The 14,799-nt window shown below is 43.5% G+C and overlaps 1 protein-coding gene across 2 annotated transcripts in view; it reads right to left on the bottom strand.

The window, feature by feature from the left end:
- LOC132832632 (histone deacetylase 2-like) overlaps window positions 1-14,799 on the bottom strand; it is an 88,328-nt gene that overhangs the window by 23,773 nt on the left and 49,756 nt on the right. For both annotated transcript variants that reach the window (XM_060850717.1, XM_060850724.1), the window contains exons 10-11: window positions 12,275-12,383; window positions 2,870-3,000 (exon numbers count right to left, since the gene is read on the bottom strand). In XM_060850717.1, coding sequence (XP_060706700.1) covers window positions 2,870-3,000; window positions 12,275-12,383 — 240 coding nt within the window. The remainder of the gene's footprint in view (window positions 1-2,869; window positions 3,001-12,274; window positions 12,384-14,799) is intronic.

The following is a 14,799-nucleotide window of genomic DNA, read 5'->3' as shown; positions in this document are numbered from 1 at the left end:
GAAGTCTACTGTACCTTTGAGAGTGAAGGACTTAGCAAGCTGGAGAATTTACAATGTAACATTTGGTCCAGCAGCTAGTAATGGCCGAGTTGCTATGAGACAAAAACAAACTCGAATTTGGCCAATCAGTTTAAACTATACCTCAAAATACCAACCTCCAATCAAGTTTGAATTTAGTATATTGACAATATTAAAAACCAATGAAACAATCTGATGCTTTGATGTATAAGATTAGGAAAAATTTAACGTTGAGGGGAGAACTGCCAAGTCATGAGCACTGCTCAAAACACAAAGGTACCTTTATCTATCAATGACCTGTGAAACAGAAATCCCTAAGAAGGAAAAAAGACAGAGGAAGATACAAAGATAACATTCAACAGCTGGCTGGTTTTGAAATTTGAATTTTTTGGTAGATCTTAAATCTGGGGTTTTATTGGATCAGTATTATAGAAGGGAAAGTAACAGATAGGTTAGCAAAAGAAGTTGTAAAAGTTGTTAGTTAATATTCCATGTTAGACTTAAAGACTAAAGTTCTTAATTTTTTGTACTTTAAATAGTGACTTTTGGGATGGTCCTTGGCCTCGCTATTTTAATGGATTGCAGCACGAGTTGAATCATTTCTGTATTGCAGGCTTCCATTATCGGGGGGGGGGGGGGGGGGGAATAAAGAACCCCAGGTCGTAAGACAGGGTTTCTTTAAACTATCTTTTACTTTCCCTTTGACTATACTGGTCTGATAAAACCGCTGATTTTAGATTTACCAAAAAATTCAAATATCAAAACCAGCCAGATGTCGAATCTTCTCTTTGTATCTTCCTCTATCTTCTTTTCTTCTTCCTACGGATTTCTATTTCACAGATCACTGATAGATAAAGATACCTTTTTAAGAGAGCTGTGTTTTGGGTAGTGCTGGTGACTTGGCAGTTCTCCCCTCAACTGTTCAAATTTTCCCGATGTTATACATCAAAGTATCGGATTGTTTCATTGGTTTTTAATATTGTCAATATACTAAATTCAAACTTTATTGGAGGTTGATATTTTGGGGTATAACTTAAACCAATTGGCCAAATTCTAATTATTTTTGTCCCATAGCAACTCAGCTGGACCAAATGTTACACTGTAAATTCTCCAGCACTCTGTATGCTTGCTAAGTCGTTCAATCTCTTAAAGGTATAGTACACTTCTACACTCTCATAATACTGTCAATTTGAAGGGCTACTTGTATATGAAACAGTGCAAGCTGCATGGAAAAAGAAATAGCTAGGTAATTCCACAAAGCATAGTTCTGTCATAACCAGATGTAAATGAAGTAGATAATTAAACCAATTAACAGGGGAGGAGACTCTACAAAGATTCCATACTTTCACGATGGGCTGCCTAGCACATCAGTGCAAAAGAAAAGGCAAAAGCATTTGCAACAATCTTCAGTCAGAATTGCTGAGTGAAAGACCAGCTCAGCCTCCTCCTGATGTGCACCATCCAGGTGCTAGTCTTCAAACAATTCAATTTACACCATGTGGTATCAAGAAACTGAAGACATGGGAAACAGCAACGGCTATGGGCTTTGACAAGTCCAGTGCTGAGGGAGCATTCAACCAAGTATAGCATCAAGAAGCATTAGAAAAATGGTTGGAGGCATACCAAACACAAAAGGAAGACGGTTGTGTTCTGGAGGTCAATTATCTCAGTTCCAGTGTTTAAATGCTGAAGATTGTCAGGATGGTGACCTTGACCAAACCAGCTTCAGCTGTTTTCATCCTAAGGTCACAAATGGAGATATACGCAGCTGATATATCTATTTTCAGAGCCACCCTGAACCCTTCAGATATCAAAGCAGCCCATACTCATATGCTGTAAGAACCGATACAATATTGAGCCTTGAGCTGGTTCGTGGCAAGTAACATTCTGTATTTGCAAATGTGCTATGCAAATGCCAGGTACCTCCAAGAGACAGAATCCAACCATCACCCTATGATGTTCAGTGGCACGAAAATCCCTGAACTCCCAATATAACATCCTGGGAGTGAACACTGACCAGCATCTTAATTAGACCAGCTATATAAATACTGTGGCTATAAAATCTGCCACAACACACCTTTTAACTCCCCAAAGTCTGTACACCATTTACTGGGCACAAGTCAGGACTGTGGTAGAATGCTGTCCATTTGCCTGGATGGGTAAAGCTTCAACAACATTCAAACAGCTTGACAACACCTAAGATGAAACAGCCCAATTGACTGGTATCCCATGTACAACTTTAAACAATCATTCTTTTCACCATCAATGCATAGAGGCAGTATTTTCTGCAATCTGCAACAAGCACTGCAGTTATTCACCAAGACTCCTCTGACACCACCTTTTAAACCTGCGGCCTCTACTATCTAGGAGGACAAAGCCAGCAGATGCATGTAAATATCAAAATCTGAAAGTCCCTTTCCAATCCATTCATCATCCTGATTTAGAAGAATATTTAGAATTCATTCACTATTGATGAGTCAAAATCTTGGAATTCCACATTAGATTCGACTTGCCTAATCCACATAAACTACAGCAGTTTAAGAAGGTGGCCCACCACCACCTCCCCAAAGTAATCAGTGATGGACAGCATATGCTGACCTAGTAAGTGACACCCACATCCCCTGAATAAAGGCAACATGAAAATGCAAAGCAACCTGCTTGTGCAAGACCTACCAGTATCACCCTCTGGATAAAAGAATAGGAAACACAGGAAGTCACTTACAAGTTTCTTAAGAGTGGCACACTTTGGACTCGCAGAGAGAGAGTTATCTGTGGGTGTGAATTTGCTCAATATAAATACTTAAAGCTACTTAAAGCTAATGTTATAAAATATTGATATACTACCACTAACTTGAAATTCGTTTGTTAGGATCATCATCATCCTCTGCTCCACTGTTTTCTTGAATAGCATCCTCTGGAATAGGCTGCATCTGGACACCAGGTGCATGAGGTAGCATACGTAGATTTTCAAATAAACGGATTCTGCAATGAGATAAGACAATTTACACAAAAAATTTCTTTTCAAGTACAATTATACAATTTTATCTTGAACAGGAAACACTTCAAAAGTGTCATTTGAGCAAATTAAATTGAAACTCAATTTTCTTTCTAAACCAAGAACTAAAAGGATTTGATGCATGTCAAAAATGCTTATCCCAATCTATAAAGATGACTTGCAAATTGCTGTAATAGGCAACATAAGGATAATATGATGGCTTCCAATGATAGAAATCTGATTTTCGTTTCCATTGATTTCAGTGGAAATGAAAATCAACGGTATCCATATTCACAGAACAGTATTGTTCTGTTATTCTTGGTTAAAGCGTCCTTCACCTTACAAGGTGCATGATAAATGACTTGAGACCAGGACTTACAAATCTTGAATGATAAACATTTACATTTATTTAAAGATATAGATGGTTACCACATTGCCATATTCATTTATGAAACCAACAACTCCTGCATATTCCCAAACTCATCTTTTCTCCTAAACATTTAGAACATAGAACAGTACAGTACAGAACAGCCCAATCATGTAAGCACAACCATGATGGAAAAAGTGAGGACTGTAGATGCTAGAGATTAGAGTCGAGAATGTGGTGCTTGAAAAGCACAGCAGATCAGGCAGTGCCTGAGAAGCAGGAGAATTGACGCTTCAGGCATAAGACCTTCATCCAGAGTGAGGCTTGTGAGCCGGGGTGAGGGGGGTTGGGGGGGGGGAGGGAAAGAGTAGCTGAGAAATAAATGGGAAGGGAGTGGTGCTGGGGGTAAGGTAGCTGAGAATGAAATAGGTAGATGAAGCTGGGGGAGAAGGCAATAGGTCGGAGAAGACGGTGGAGTGGATAGGTGGGAAAGACGGTGGACAGGTCAAGAGGGTGGTGCTGAGTTGGAGGCTTGGGACTAGGATAAGGTGGGGGATGGGAAAATAAGGAAACTGGTGAAATCCACATTAATCCTGTGTGGTTGCAGGGTCCCAAGGCAGAAGGTGAGGCGTTCTTCATCCAGGCGTTCGGTGGTTAGGGTTTGGTGATGCAGGATGCCCTGGACCTGCATGCCTTTGGCAGAGTGGGAGGTTGAGTTGAAATGTTCAGCCATGGGGCGGTGGGGTGGATTGGTGCGGGTGTCACAGAGATGTTCTCTGAAACGATCTGCAAGTTGGCGCCCTGTCTCCTCAATGTAGGGAGGATCACATCAGGTAGATGACATCAGGTAAGTTTCTGTCCATGTGGAAGGAGCCTTTGGGGACTTGGATGGAGGTGAGGGGGTAGGTGTGGGCGCAGGTTTTTCACTTACTGCGGTGGCAGACGAAGATGCTGGGAGTGGAGTGAGGGCTGGTGAAGGGCGCGGGTCTGACAAGGGAGTCGGAGAGTGAATGGTCTCTCTGGAATGCTGAGAGGGGTGGGGAGGGTTATATATCCCTCATGGTGGGGTCTGTTTGTAGGTGGCGAAGATGATGGAGGTTGGTGGGGTGGAAGGTGAGGATCGGGGGGTGTTCTGTCCTTGTTGCATTGGGTGGGGTGAGGTTAAAGGCGGTGGCGTGGGAAGTGGAGGAGATGCAGTGGAGGGCATCGTTGACCACGTGGAAGGGAAAATTGCAGTCTTTGAAGGAGGAGGCCATCTGGGATTTTCTATGGTGGAATTGATCATCCTGGGAACACATGCAGCAGAGGCAGAGGAATTGAGAATAAGGAATGGTGTTTTTACAGGAGGCAGGGTGGGATGAGGTGTAGTTCAGGTAGCTGTGGGAGTCCGTATGTTTGTAGTAGATGTCCGTGGTTAGTCGGTCGCCAGAGATGGAGAGAGAGGGGTCCAGGAAGGGAGGGAGGTGTCCAATCTGGTTCGGGTGAAAGGTGTTAGTGAAGTTGATGAACTGTCCCACGGGGAGGTTGAACAGTTCATCAACTTCACTAACACCTTTCACCCTGACCTCAAATACATCTCATTTTTTCAACAGCAGTTGGAGTAGGAGGAGTGACAGTGAGGAGCAGAGGTCCAACGGTAAAGTAACTTTAAAGTATAAAAACTTACCTTGGCGGAGCGAACACGGAAGCAGGAATGGACACGGGATTGCTAGGTAAGTGAGGTTTCTGAAGAAGCAGCAGAGGGAGATGCCATAGCAAGGCACAGAGGACTGCTGGGTATATATCTGGGCAGCGGCTGAATCCTGAGACACTACACGTGTCATGTCTCCCACCCGCCCTCCTCCTCTAACCAAAGAAAAAAGACTCTCATGGTGTTTCAATTGGTATTTCTTGTGTATCGTGTGATTGACTAAAAGTTTACTATTAGTTGGTTAGTTGAATAAGACCATAGAGAAATACAAGAAATTATTTAACTCATAAATGTGTATAAATTAATTAAATAAGTAGAGGTGGCTTGGCAGGTGATGTGCTGCAGCTGTATGATGTGGGAGCTGGCTGATCCCATTATGAATGGCAGTGACCACATTGGCAGCAAGTGTTGGCTGCTGGAAGAACTCTGGATCAGAATTGATGATCTGGAATCTGAGCTTCAAACACTGCGGCACATCTAGGAGGGGGAGAGTTACCTGGACTCTTGGTTTCAAGAGGCAGTCGCACCCAGTATATTAAGTAATTCAAATTCAGTTAGTGACCAGGGACAACAGTGTGCGACTGTAAATAAGGAAGGTAGGTGGATTCTGAATTCAGGAGTGGAGGAGCCTCAGCCCTTGACTGTGTCCAATAGGTATGAGATTTTTGCTCCCTGTACAGATGAGGGAAAGGGCTGTGGACAGGATGAGCCAGCTGACCAGGGCACCATGGTGCAGAAGGCCATTTAAAAGAGGTGAGCAAAAAGACAAGTAGTTGTTATAGGGGATTCTATAATTAGGGGGAGGGATAGTATCGTTTGCAAGCCGGATTGGGAATCTTGCACGGTGTGTTGCCTGCCCAGTGCCAGGGTGCAGGACATCTCAGACCGGCTTGAAAGGATATTGGAGCAGGAGGGAGAATATCCCGTTGTTGTGGTCCACGTTGGCACGAACAGCAAGGCTAGGAAGGAGGACCTGTTGGCAAGTATCAAGCACTAGGAAGGAAATTAAAGAACAGATCCTCAAGGGTCATAATCTCTAGATTATTGCGTGAGCTACATGCTAATTGGCATAGGGGTAAAAAAATTAGGGAAGTAAACATGTGGCTAAGAGATTGGTGTGGGAAAAAGGGACTCCATTTCATGGGACATAGCATCAGTTTTGGAACGGGGATGATCTGTACTGATGGGACATTCTTCACCTGAACCGATCTGGAACCTGTGTTCTGGCAAAAGGATAAATACGGTGGTCACTAGAACTTTAAACCTGAGAGTTGGGGGATGGGGAAGGGGAAGGGAAAGCTACAGGGAGTATAGAGTTAAGTAGAAAGATAAGCAGCAGGTTAGCATGTGTGCAAGATTTAAGCTCAAGGCAGGCTAGGAATGAAACAAAAAAGGAAAGATAACTTAGGACATATTATTAGAGATGATAGAAACCATGAGGCTAAGAAAATTAGCATTAAGGCGCGTTACCTGAACGCTCGTAGTATTCATAACAAAGTAGATGAATTAATCATCGTGAATGATTATGATGTGGTAGGCATCACAGAGATGTGATTGGAGGGGCTTCAGGACTGGCAGTTAAACAGCCAAGGATTTACAATTTATCGAAAAGCCAGGGAGGCGGGCAGAGGGGGCGGGTTTGCCCTGTTAGTTAAGATGAAATTAAATCTATGGCACTGAATGACATTGGGTCAGATGATGTGGAGTCTGCATGGGTGGAGTTGAGGAACCACAAAGGCAAAAAAAAAGTTATGTACAGATCTCCCAGCAGTGGTCAAGAACAGTGGCGCAAGAAGTACCAGGAAATAGATTGGGCATGTCAGAAAGGCAAGGTCACAATGATCATGGGAAACCTCAACATACAAATGGACTGGGTGAATAATGTTGCCAGTGGATCCAAAGAAGGGGAATTCATGGAATGCATACAGGATGGCTTTTTGGAAAAGCTTGTGATGGAGCCCACAAGGGAGCAGGCTATTCTGGATTTATTGCTATGTAATGAGCCAGACTTTATAAAAGATCTTAAAGTAAGGGAACACTTAGGAGGCAGCAATCATAATATGGTAGAGTTCAGTATGCAGTTTGAAACAAAGAAGTCAAAATCAGATGTAATGGTGTTACAGTTAAATAAAGGCAATTACAGGGGCATGAGACAGGAACTGATGAAAATTGACCGGAAGCAGAGCCTAGCGGGGAAGACAGTACAGCAACAATGGCAGGAGTTTCTGGGTGTAATTGAGGACACAGTACGGAGGTACATTCCCAAGAAAAGAAAGATTACTGGGGTGGGGAGTGGGAATTAGACAGGCATGGCTGACCAAGGAAGTCAGGAAATATATCAAAGAAAAAGAGAGAGACGATAGAATGGCCAAGAACACTGGAAAATCAGAAGATTGGGAAAACTACAAAAACAAACAGAGGATAACAAAGAGAGAAATAAGGAAGGAGAGAATAAAATATGAAGGTAAGCTAGCAGTAATATTAGAAATGACAGTAAAACTTTTTTTCAATACATAAGAAACAAACAAGAGGCAAAAGTAGAAATTGGGCCACTCCAAATTGATGCAGGAAGGCTAGTGATGGGAGACAAGGAAAGATCTGAAGAACTTAATAAGTACTTTGCGACAGTCTTCACAGTGGAAGACATGAGTAATATCCCAATAATTAAGGAGAGTTGGGGACAGTGAGAGTTTGGTAGCCATTACAAGAGAGAAAGTGCTAGAAAAGCTAAAAGGTCTAAAAAACGATAAATCTCCTGGCCCCGATGGGCTACATCCTAGAGTTCTGAGGGAGGTGGTTAAAGAAATAGTGGAGGCGTTGGTTGTGATCTTTTAAAAATCACTGGATTCAGGGAAAGTCCCAGATGATTGGAAAGTCGCTGTTGCAACTCCCTTGTCCAAGGAAGGATCAAGACAAAAGATGGAAAATTATAGGCCGATTAGCCTAACCTCGGTTGTAGGTAAAATTCTAGAATCCACCGGTAAGGATAAGATTTCTAAATTCTTGGAAGTGCAGGGTCGGATTAGAACAAATCATCATGGATTTAGTAAGGAGAAGTTGTGCCTGACAAACCTGTTAGAATTCTTTGAAGAGGTAACAAGTAGGTTAGTAGACCAGGGAAACGCAGTGGATGTTATCTACCTAGACTTCCAAAAGACCTTTGATAAGGTACCTCACGGGAGGCTGCTAAGTAAAGTGAGGACCCATGGTGTTCGAGGTAAACGACTGGCATGGGTTGAGAATTGGCTGTCTGACAGAAGGCAGAGAATTGGGATAAAAGGTTCTTTTTCAGAATGGCATCTAGTGACAAGTGGTGTCCCGCAGGGTTCAGTGTTGGGTCCGCAGCTGTTCACTTTATATATTAATGATCTGGATGAAGGACTGTTGGCTTTCTGGCGAAGTTCGCCAATGATATGAAGTTAGGGGGACATGCAGGTAGCTCGGAGGAGGTGGGGAGGCTGCAAAAAGATTTAGACAATTTTAGGAGAGTGGTCCAGGAAATGGCTGATGAAATTCAACGTGAGCAAATGCACTTGGAAAAAAAGAATACAGGCATAGACTATTTTCTAAACACAGTCAGAAAATTCATAAAGCCAAAGTACAAAGGGATCTGGGAACGCTAGTCCAGGATTCTCTCAAGGCTGACTTGCAGGTTGAGTCGGTGATTAAGAAAGCAAATGTAATGGTGTCATTTATCTCAAGAGGGTTAGAATATAAAAGCAGCAATGCGCTACTAAGACTTTATACAGCTTTAGTTTGGCCCCATTTAGAATACTGTGTCCAATTTTGGGCCCCACACCTCAGGAAGGACATACTGGCACTAGAGCATGTCCAGCGGAGATTCACACGGATAAGCCCTGCAATAGTAGGATGATCAGCTGAGGATCCTGGGATTGTATCCATTTGAGTTTAGAAGGTTGAGGGGAGATCTAATAGAAACTTACAAGATAATGCATGGCTTAGAAAGGGTGGACGCTGGGTATTTGTTTTCGTTAGGCAGGGAGACTAGGACCCGTGGGTACAGCCTTAGAATTAGAGTGGGTCAATTTAGAACAGAAATGAGGAGACATTTCTTCAGCTAGAGAGTGGTGGGCCTGTGGAATTCATTGCCATGAGCGCAGTGGAAGCTGGAACATTAAATGTCTTAAAGGCAGAGATTGATAAATTTTTGATCTCGCAAGGAATAAGGGCTACAGGGAGAGTGCAGGTAAGTAGAGTTGAAATGTCCATTAGCCATGATTGAACGGCAGAGTGGACTCGATGGGCCAAATGGCTTTACTTCCACTCTTACGTCTTGTGGTCTAATTCCACCAGAGAAAATCCCAGATGGCTTTCTTCTTCAAAGACCACAATTTCCCTTCACATGTGGCCTACAATATCCTCCAGCGTATTTCCTCCACTTCCTGTACCTCCAATCTTGAAGCCCCACCTCTCCCAATGCAACAAGGACAATCCCACCAACCTCCAATCACATCCTATCATCCTCTGCCACTTACGCCACCTACAAACAGAACCCACCACTAGGGATATATTTCCCTCCCCACCCCAGGGGAATGCAAAACGTGTGCCCACACCTCAGCCCTCAACTCTGTCCAAAACCCCAAGGAATCCTTCCATATCCGACAGAAATTTACCTGTACCTACACAAATGTCATCTACTGTATCCATTGCACCTGAAGTGGTCTCCTCTGCTCCGGGAGACAGGACGCCAACTTGCCGATTGTTTCAGTGAACATCTCTGGGACACCCGCACCAACCAACCCCACCGCTCTGTGACTGAACACTTCAACTCCCCCTCCCACTCCACCAAGGACATGCAGGGCACTGGGCCTCCTCCACTGCCAAATCCGAATCACCTGGCACCTGGAGAAAGAATGCCTCATCTACTATCTTGGGACCCTGCAACCACACGGGATTAATGTGGATTTTACCAGTTTCCTCGTTTCCCCTCTCTCCACCTTATCCCAGTCCCAAGCCTCCAATTCAGCACCACCAGAGCTCTTGACCTGTCCATCATCTTTTCCATCTATCTGCTCCACCCTCCTCTCCAACCTATCACCTTCTCCCCCACCTCTCTCATTTATTTCTGAGCACCTCTGGCCCACAAGACTCATTCCTGATAAAGGGTTTATGCCCAAAACTTCTTTTCTCCTGCTCCTCGGATGGTGCCTGATCCACTGTGCTTTTCCAGCATCACACTCCCTCCGCGCAACCATGATGTCCACCTGGCTGCACATAGGCAGGAAATAGGGGGTTATGGACTATGTGTCTATCTAAATTTGTATTTACCACCTCCCCAGCAGAGCATTTCAATCACGTGTCATCTTCTGTTTAAAAAAAAATTTGCTTCACACACTTCCTTTAAATTTAACCCCTTTCACTTTAAACCTATGTCACCTAGTATCTGACCTTTTCAGCCTGGGAAAAAAAAGAACTCCAATTATCCACTATGCCACTCATAACTTTATTTACTTCTATCAGGGGTTGCTCCTCAATCTCCTACAATCTGATGATAATGAACCTTTTCATATAGCTAATATACTGCAATTCAGGCAACATATTGGTAACCTATTTTGCACCCTCTCTGATGCCTCCATATCTTTCCTATAGTGTGACAACCAAAACTGCATACAATACTCCAAATGTGGCTTGACTGAAGTTTTGCTTAGCTGCAACGTGACATGCCAACTTTTATAATTCTTTACCATCTTATCCATTTTGCAATGCCATATGACTCAATCAGGTACGGACTGCCTTTAAACAAGGGACTCTTGACAGCATACAAGAATCCTGCACTATTTTGCTTGTTTTGCACTCGACACGGTGAGCCCACCGCCAGCCACTTAAAGGTCTCAATTGGTAAAAGGATGGGAAGACAGTCCATGGTCCTTTCTGTCACAGACTTAAATTGGGCAGAGACAGGAAGATGGCAAGGTATTCACCAACCACATTCTGATCTGACTAATTGGCCATGTGCCTTCAAATACCACAGAAAATGGTACCATAGTCCACCCAGAGTGTTTTGGAAGGTTGAGATCCCAGACACTTAGCAGGGATTGGCTGTTAAGGGTTCATCATTCACTTTGAAACCAGATATGAAAAAAGTATACGAACACTGGCGAGTGCAACTGATTTTTAAAAAAAGAGGATGCACAGTAACTTTCATCAAATTTGTACTGTCCAACTGCATTGTCAATCAAGTTAGATCACTCAACAATAACTTAGAATTCTTTTGGACTTTTAACGTAGAAATGTGTTTAATATGGGGATATGTAAAGTATATTAACATGTATCAGGAAAAGGCAACCCGTCCAAAGTGAGTCTAGCCATAACTATTATTCTCTGACATTCACTTCAAACATAATTGGAGGACATTTTGGTTAATTTCAAAATTATGCAGCTTGGGTCACATTGCAACATGTAGTGTGACCCAAATCGACTGCAGTGGTTGAAGAAGGCAGCTTACCAGCTCCTTGTCAAAGGACAACTACAGCTGAGCAATAAATACTGGACCAGTCAGCAACACCCACATCCATGAAGTAATTTTATAAAATCCATTTGTTCAAATTGGACAATATAGGGATGCAAGCTGTTCAGGCCTCTTACCTAAACTACCAAGACCATTTTATTTAAAATATAACACAGAAATATCTAAGATAAAAAGCACTTTTAGATATGTATTCTTTGTCAAAGATCAACTTTCGCCCATTTTAGTGAATACTTTAACAAAATATTTTCCTATAATTGATAGGGAATTTAACAACAGTATTTTACAGTCTTAAGTGCTGAAATATGAATTAGAACAATACTTATCAGACTTGGAGTCTCAACATAAATTGCAATGATGGAAGGACAACAGTTGACAGAATCCAAACAAAAACACTTAGCACAAACTCCCACTCAATTTGTAAAATCATTGCTATATAAAATACAAAGGAAACAGGATTAAACTGAAAGCTCATAAGAACAGTATCTTACCTAGTGCATGGTGTAACCTATATACGTCCTTGCTTACTTTGATCTACCTGGACTGGTCGCAAACAAAGCTTTTCACACTACTTAGGTACACGTGACAACAAATCAAATTAGTCAATAATCATAAGGCTTTACACCCAAATGAGAAGCTACATACAATTGCTTGAACTAGGTCAGGAATCATAATAAGTACTTACTTATAACTGATAAATAAATTTACAGTACTTACTTAATCTTTTCCATGTATTCCAGTGTGTTCTGATTCGTCATATTGGAAGGACTGATGTGCAATTTAAAGTCTGGTCCGAAATATTCAAAGTAGTCATTGTATGGTAACTCTAAGTTCATAAAATAAGCAGTGTTAACTAAAGATTAAGATAATATCAAAGCATTTGCCAAATAACAGTGCTAGTCCATCCTATTTTTACATACATAGCTTATCAAGAGAGAGAGAACACTCAAACTAAAGATTATACAGGTTGACCAGGCAACACACCAACCTCTTACTACTTGCCATTAGGCAAGAAGGTCACTTAACAATTCACAAAATAATCAAAAGATATTTCATTATAGGTTATGATGAAAAAGTGGAACTTCATGCTTATGATGAAAAAGTGGAATTGCAATTTTCTTTCACGAGAACCTAAACATGCAACAAAAATTTCAAGATCGTGCCGGCACAGTAGGTAGTATTCAGACTCGTAGAAGCCCTTCAGCTCCAGGCCGGTGCCATCATTTTCTCTATGTACCTTTCATCTTTTTCCTTCTTCATCTTTGAGGCCATTGCTGTCTAGGCACGGCAGTGGCTGCTGCACCTCAGCAGCACAGATCGGGAGTCCAGGAGGTGGTGGCATTGCTTGGAGCCTGGACTTCCAAAGGCAGCGGTGGGCCCAGAGCTGCACTCTGAACAGTGGCAGTGCCTGGGGTGAGTAACCCCGGCAGTGGTAGCCCTGGAGCCTGGAATCTCAGTGGTGGTGGTGGTGCCTGGACTCCCGATGTGGAGGGGCCGGTGTTGGACTGGGAAAGACAAAGTCAAAAATCGCACAAGACCAGGTTATAGTCTAGGTTTATTTGGAAGTACTAGCTTTCAGAGTGCTGCTCCTTCGTCAAGTAGCTGTGGAGCAGGACCTTAAGAGACAGAATTTACAGCAAAAGATGGCAGTGTCATGCAAATGAAATGATATATTGAACATGACTAGATTGCTGTTAAGTCTTTCATCTTTTAGAACAGGTTTCAGGTTTTGCTTCATTAATATGTAAATCCCAGAACTTCAAGTCACATTCTCGAGTTAACGTAAGGTCTTATAAAAGAAGGTGACATCTCAGCTCAGAGAATGCATTAAAGGTGTGAGGTTAGAGACTGTCTGTAGTCCAATCTTGAGTCAGAATGCCTATGCTTCCAAAAAATTTATAAAATGTTATATGGATTGACAGTCTGCAGATTGTGAGCTTTTTGAGCAAAATATACTGTATCTGCAAATGCAAATTCACCCCATGGGGTGGGGGAAAAGGAGGAGGAAGCGGGGGGGAAAGAGACAGAGAGAGAGCATGGAGAGAGAGAGCGCGTGGAGAGAGAGAGAGAGCGGGGGGAGAGAGAGAGCGGGGGGGAGAGAGAGACAGCGGGGGGAGAGAGAGACAGCGGGGGGAGAGAGAGACAGCGGGGGGAGAGAGAGACAGCGGGGGGGAGAGAGAGACAGCGGGGGGAGAGAGAGACAGCGGGGGGAGAGAGAGACAGCGGGGGGGAGAGAGAGACAGCGGGGGGAGAGAGACAGCGGGGGGAGAGAGACAGCGAGAGTGCGCACACGAGAGCGCATGCGTAAGACAGCACGCGCGAAAGGCAGCACACGAGTGTCTGCATGTGAGTGTGAGTGCTTGTGAGGGTGTGTGTTTGTATGTCTGCAGGCTTAGTAAAGTGCGAGTGTGGTCGAGCATAAGTCTAAGAGACAGTGTGTGGATGGTGTATGTGTGAGTGTATGAGAGAGGGTCTGCATGAGTTTGCGAGTATGCAAGAATGTGAGAGTGTATAGTGTAGTGGGGCTACCTGTATGTGACATGAACCCAAGGTCCCGATTGAGGCCATCCTCATGGGTACTGAACGTGGCTACCAGCTTCTGCTCGGCCATTCTGCATTGTTGCGTAGCCGAAAGCCCACCTTGGAGGATGGTCACCCGAAGATCCGAGGCAGAATATCTCTGACCACTGAAGTGTTCCCCGATTGGGAGGGAACACCCCTGTTGGTGAGTGTTGCGCATCTGCTTCATCTTGCCAAAGTACCATGCCCTGAGACATTCTTTCCTGCAGTGTATGAGATTAACACGTTGGCCGAGTCACAAGAGTACCTACTGGACAATGAAGGGTACCCTATCAGCAGATGAGGAGGAATGTGACAGACACCTGAAGGTGTTCAACTATGCAGTCATAAGAACAGGATCCGATGCTCAACTCATCTATTACCAGTTCCACCTTGCCACAGTGAGAAACATAACCACCTCCTCAGGAGACAGACACGGGATGCAACCGATAGGGTACCCTTCATTGTCCAGTACTTCCCAGGAGTGGAGAAATTACGCCATGTTCTTTGCAACTTGCAAAACATCATTGAGGAGGATGGGCACCTTGCCAAGACTTTTCCTACGCCTCCACTTCTTGCCTTTAAACAACCACGAAACCTTAAACAGATAATTGTTCGCAGCAGACTGCCCAGCCTTCAGGACAACATCGACCACAACGCTGTACAATCCTGTCATAGCAACC

The sequence above is a fragment of the Hemiscyllium ocellatum genome, chromosome 3 (assembly GCF_020745735.1).
Source record: "Hemiscyllium ocellatum isolate sHemOce1 chromosome 3, sHemOce1.pat.X.cur, whole genome shotgun sequence".
Lineage (NCBI taxonomy): Eukaryota > Metazoa > Chordata > Chondrichthyes > Orectolobiformes > Hemiscylliidae > Hemiscyllium > Hemiscyllium ocellatum.
Note: the sequence above shows the minus strand (reverse complement) of the source record. Positions and strands in the feature narration are given on the sequence as shown.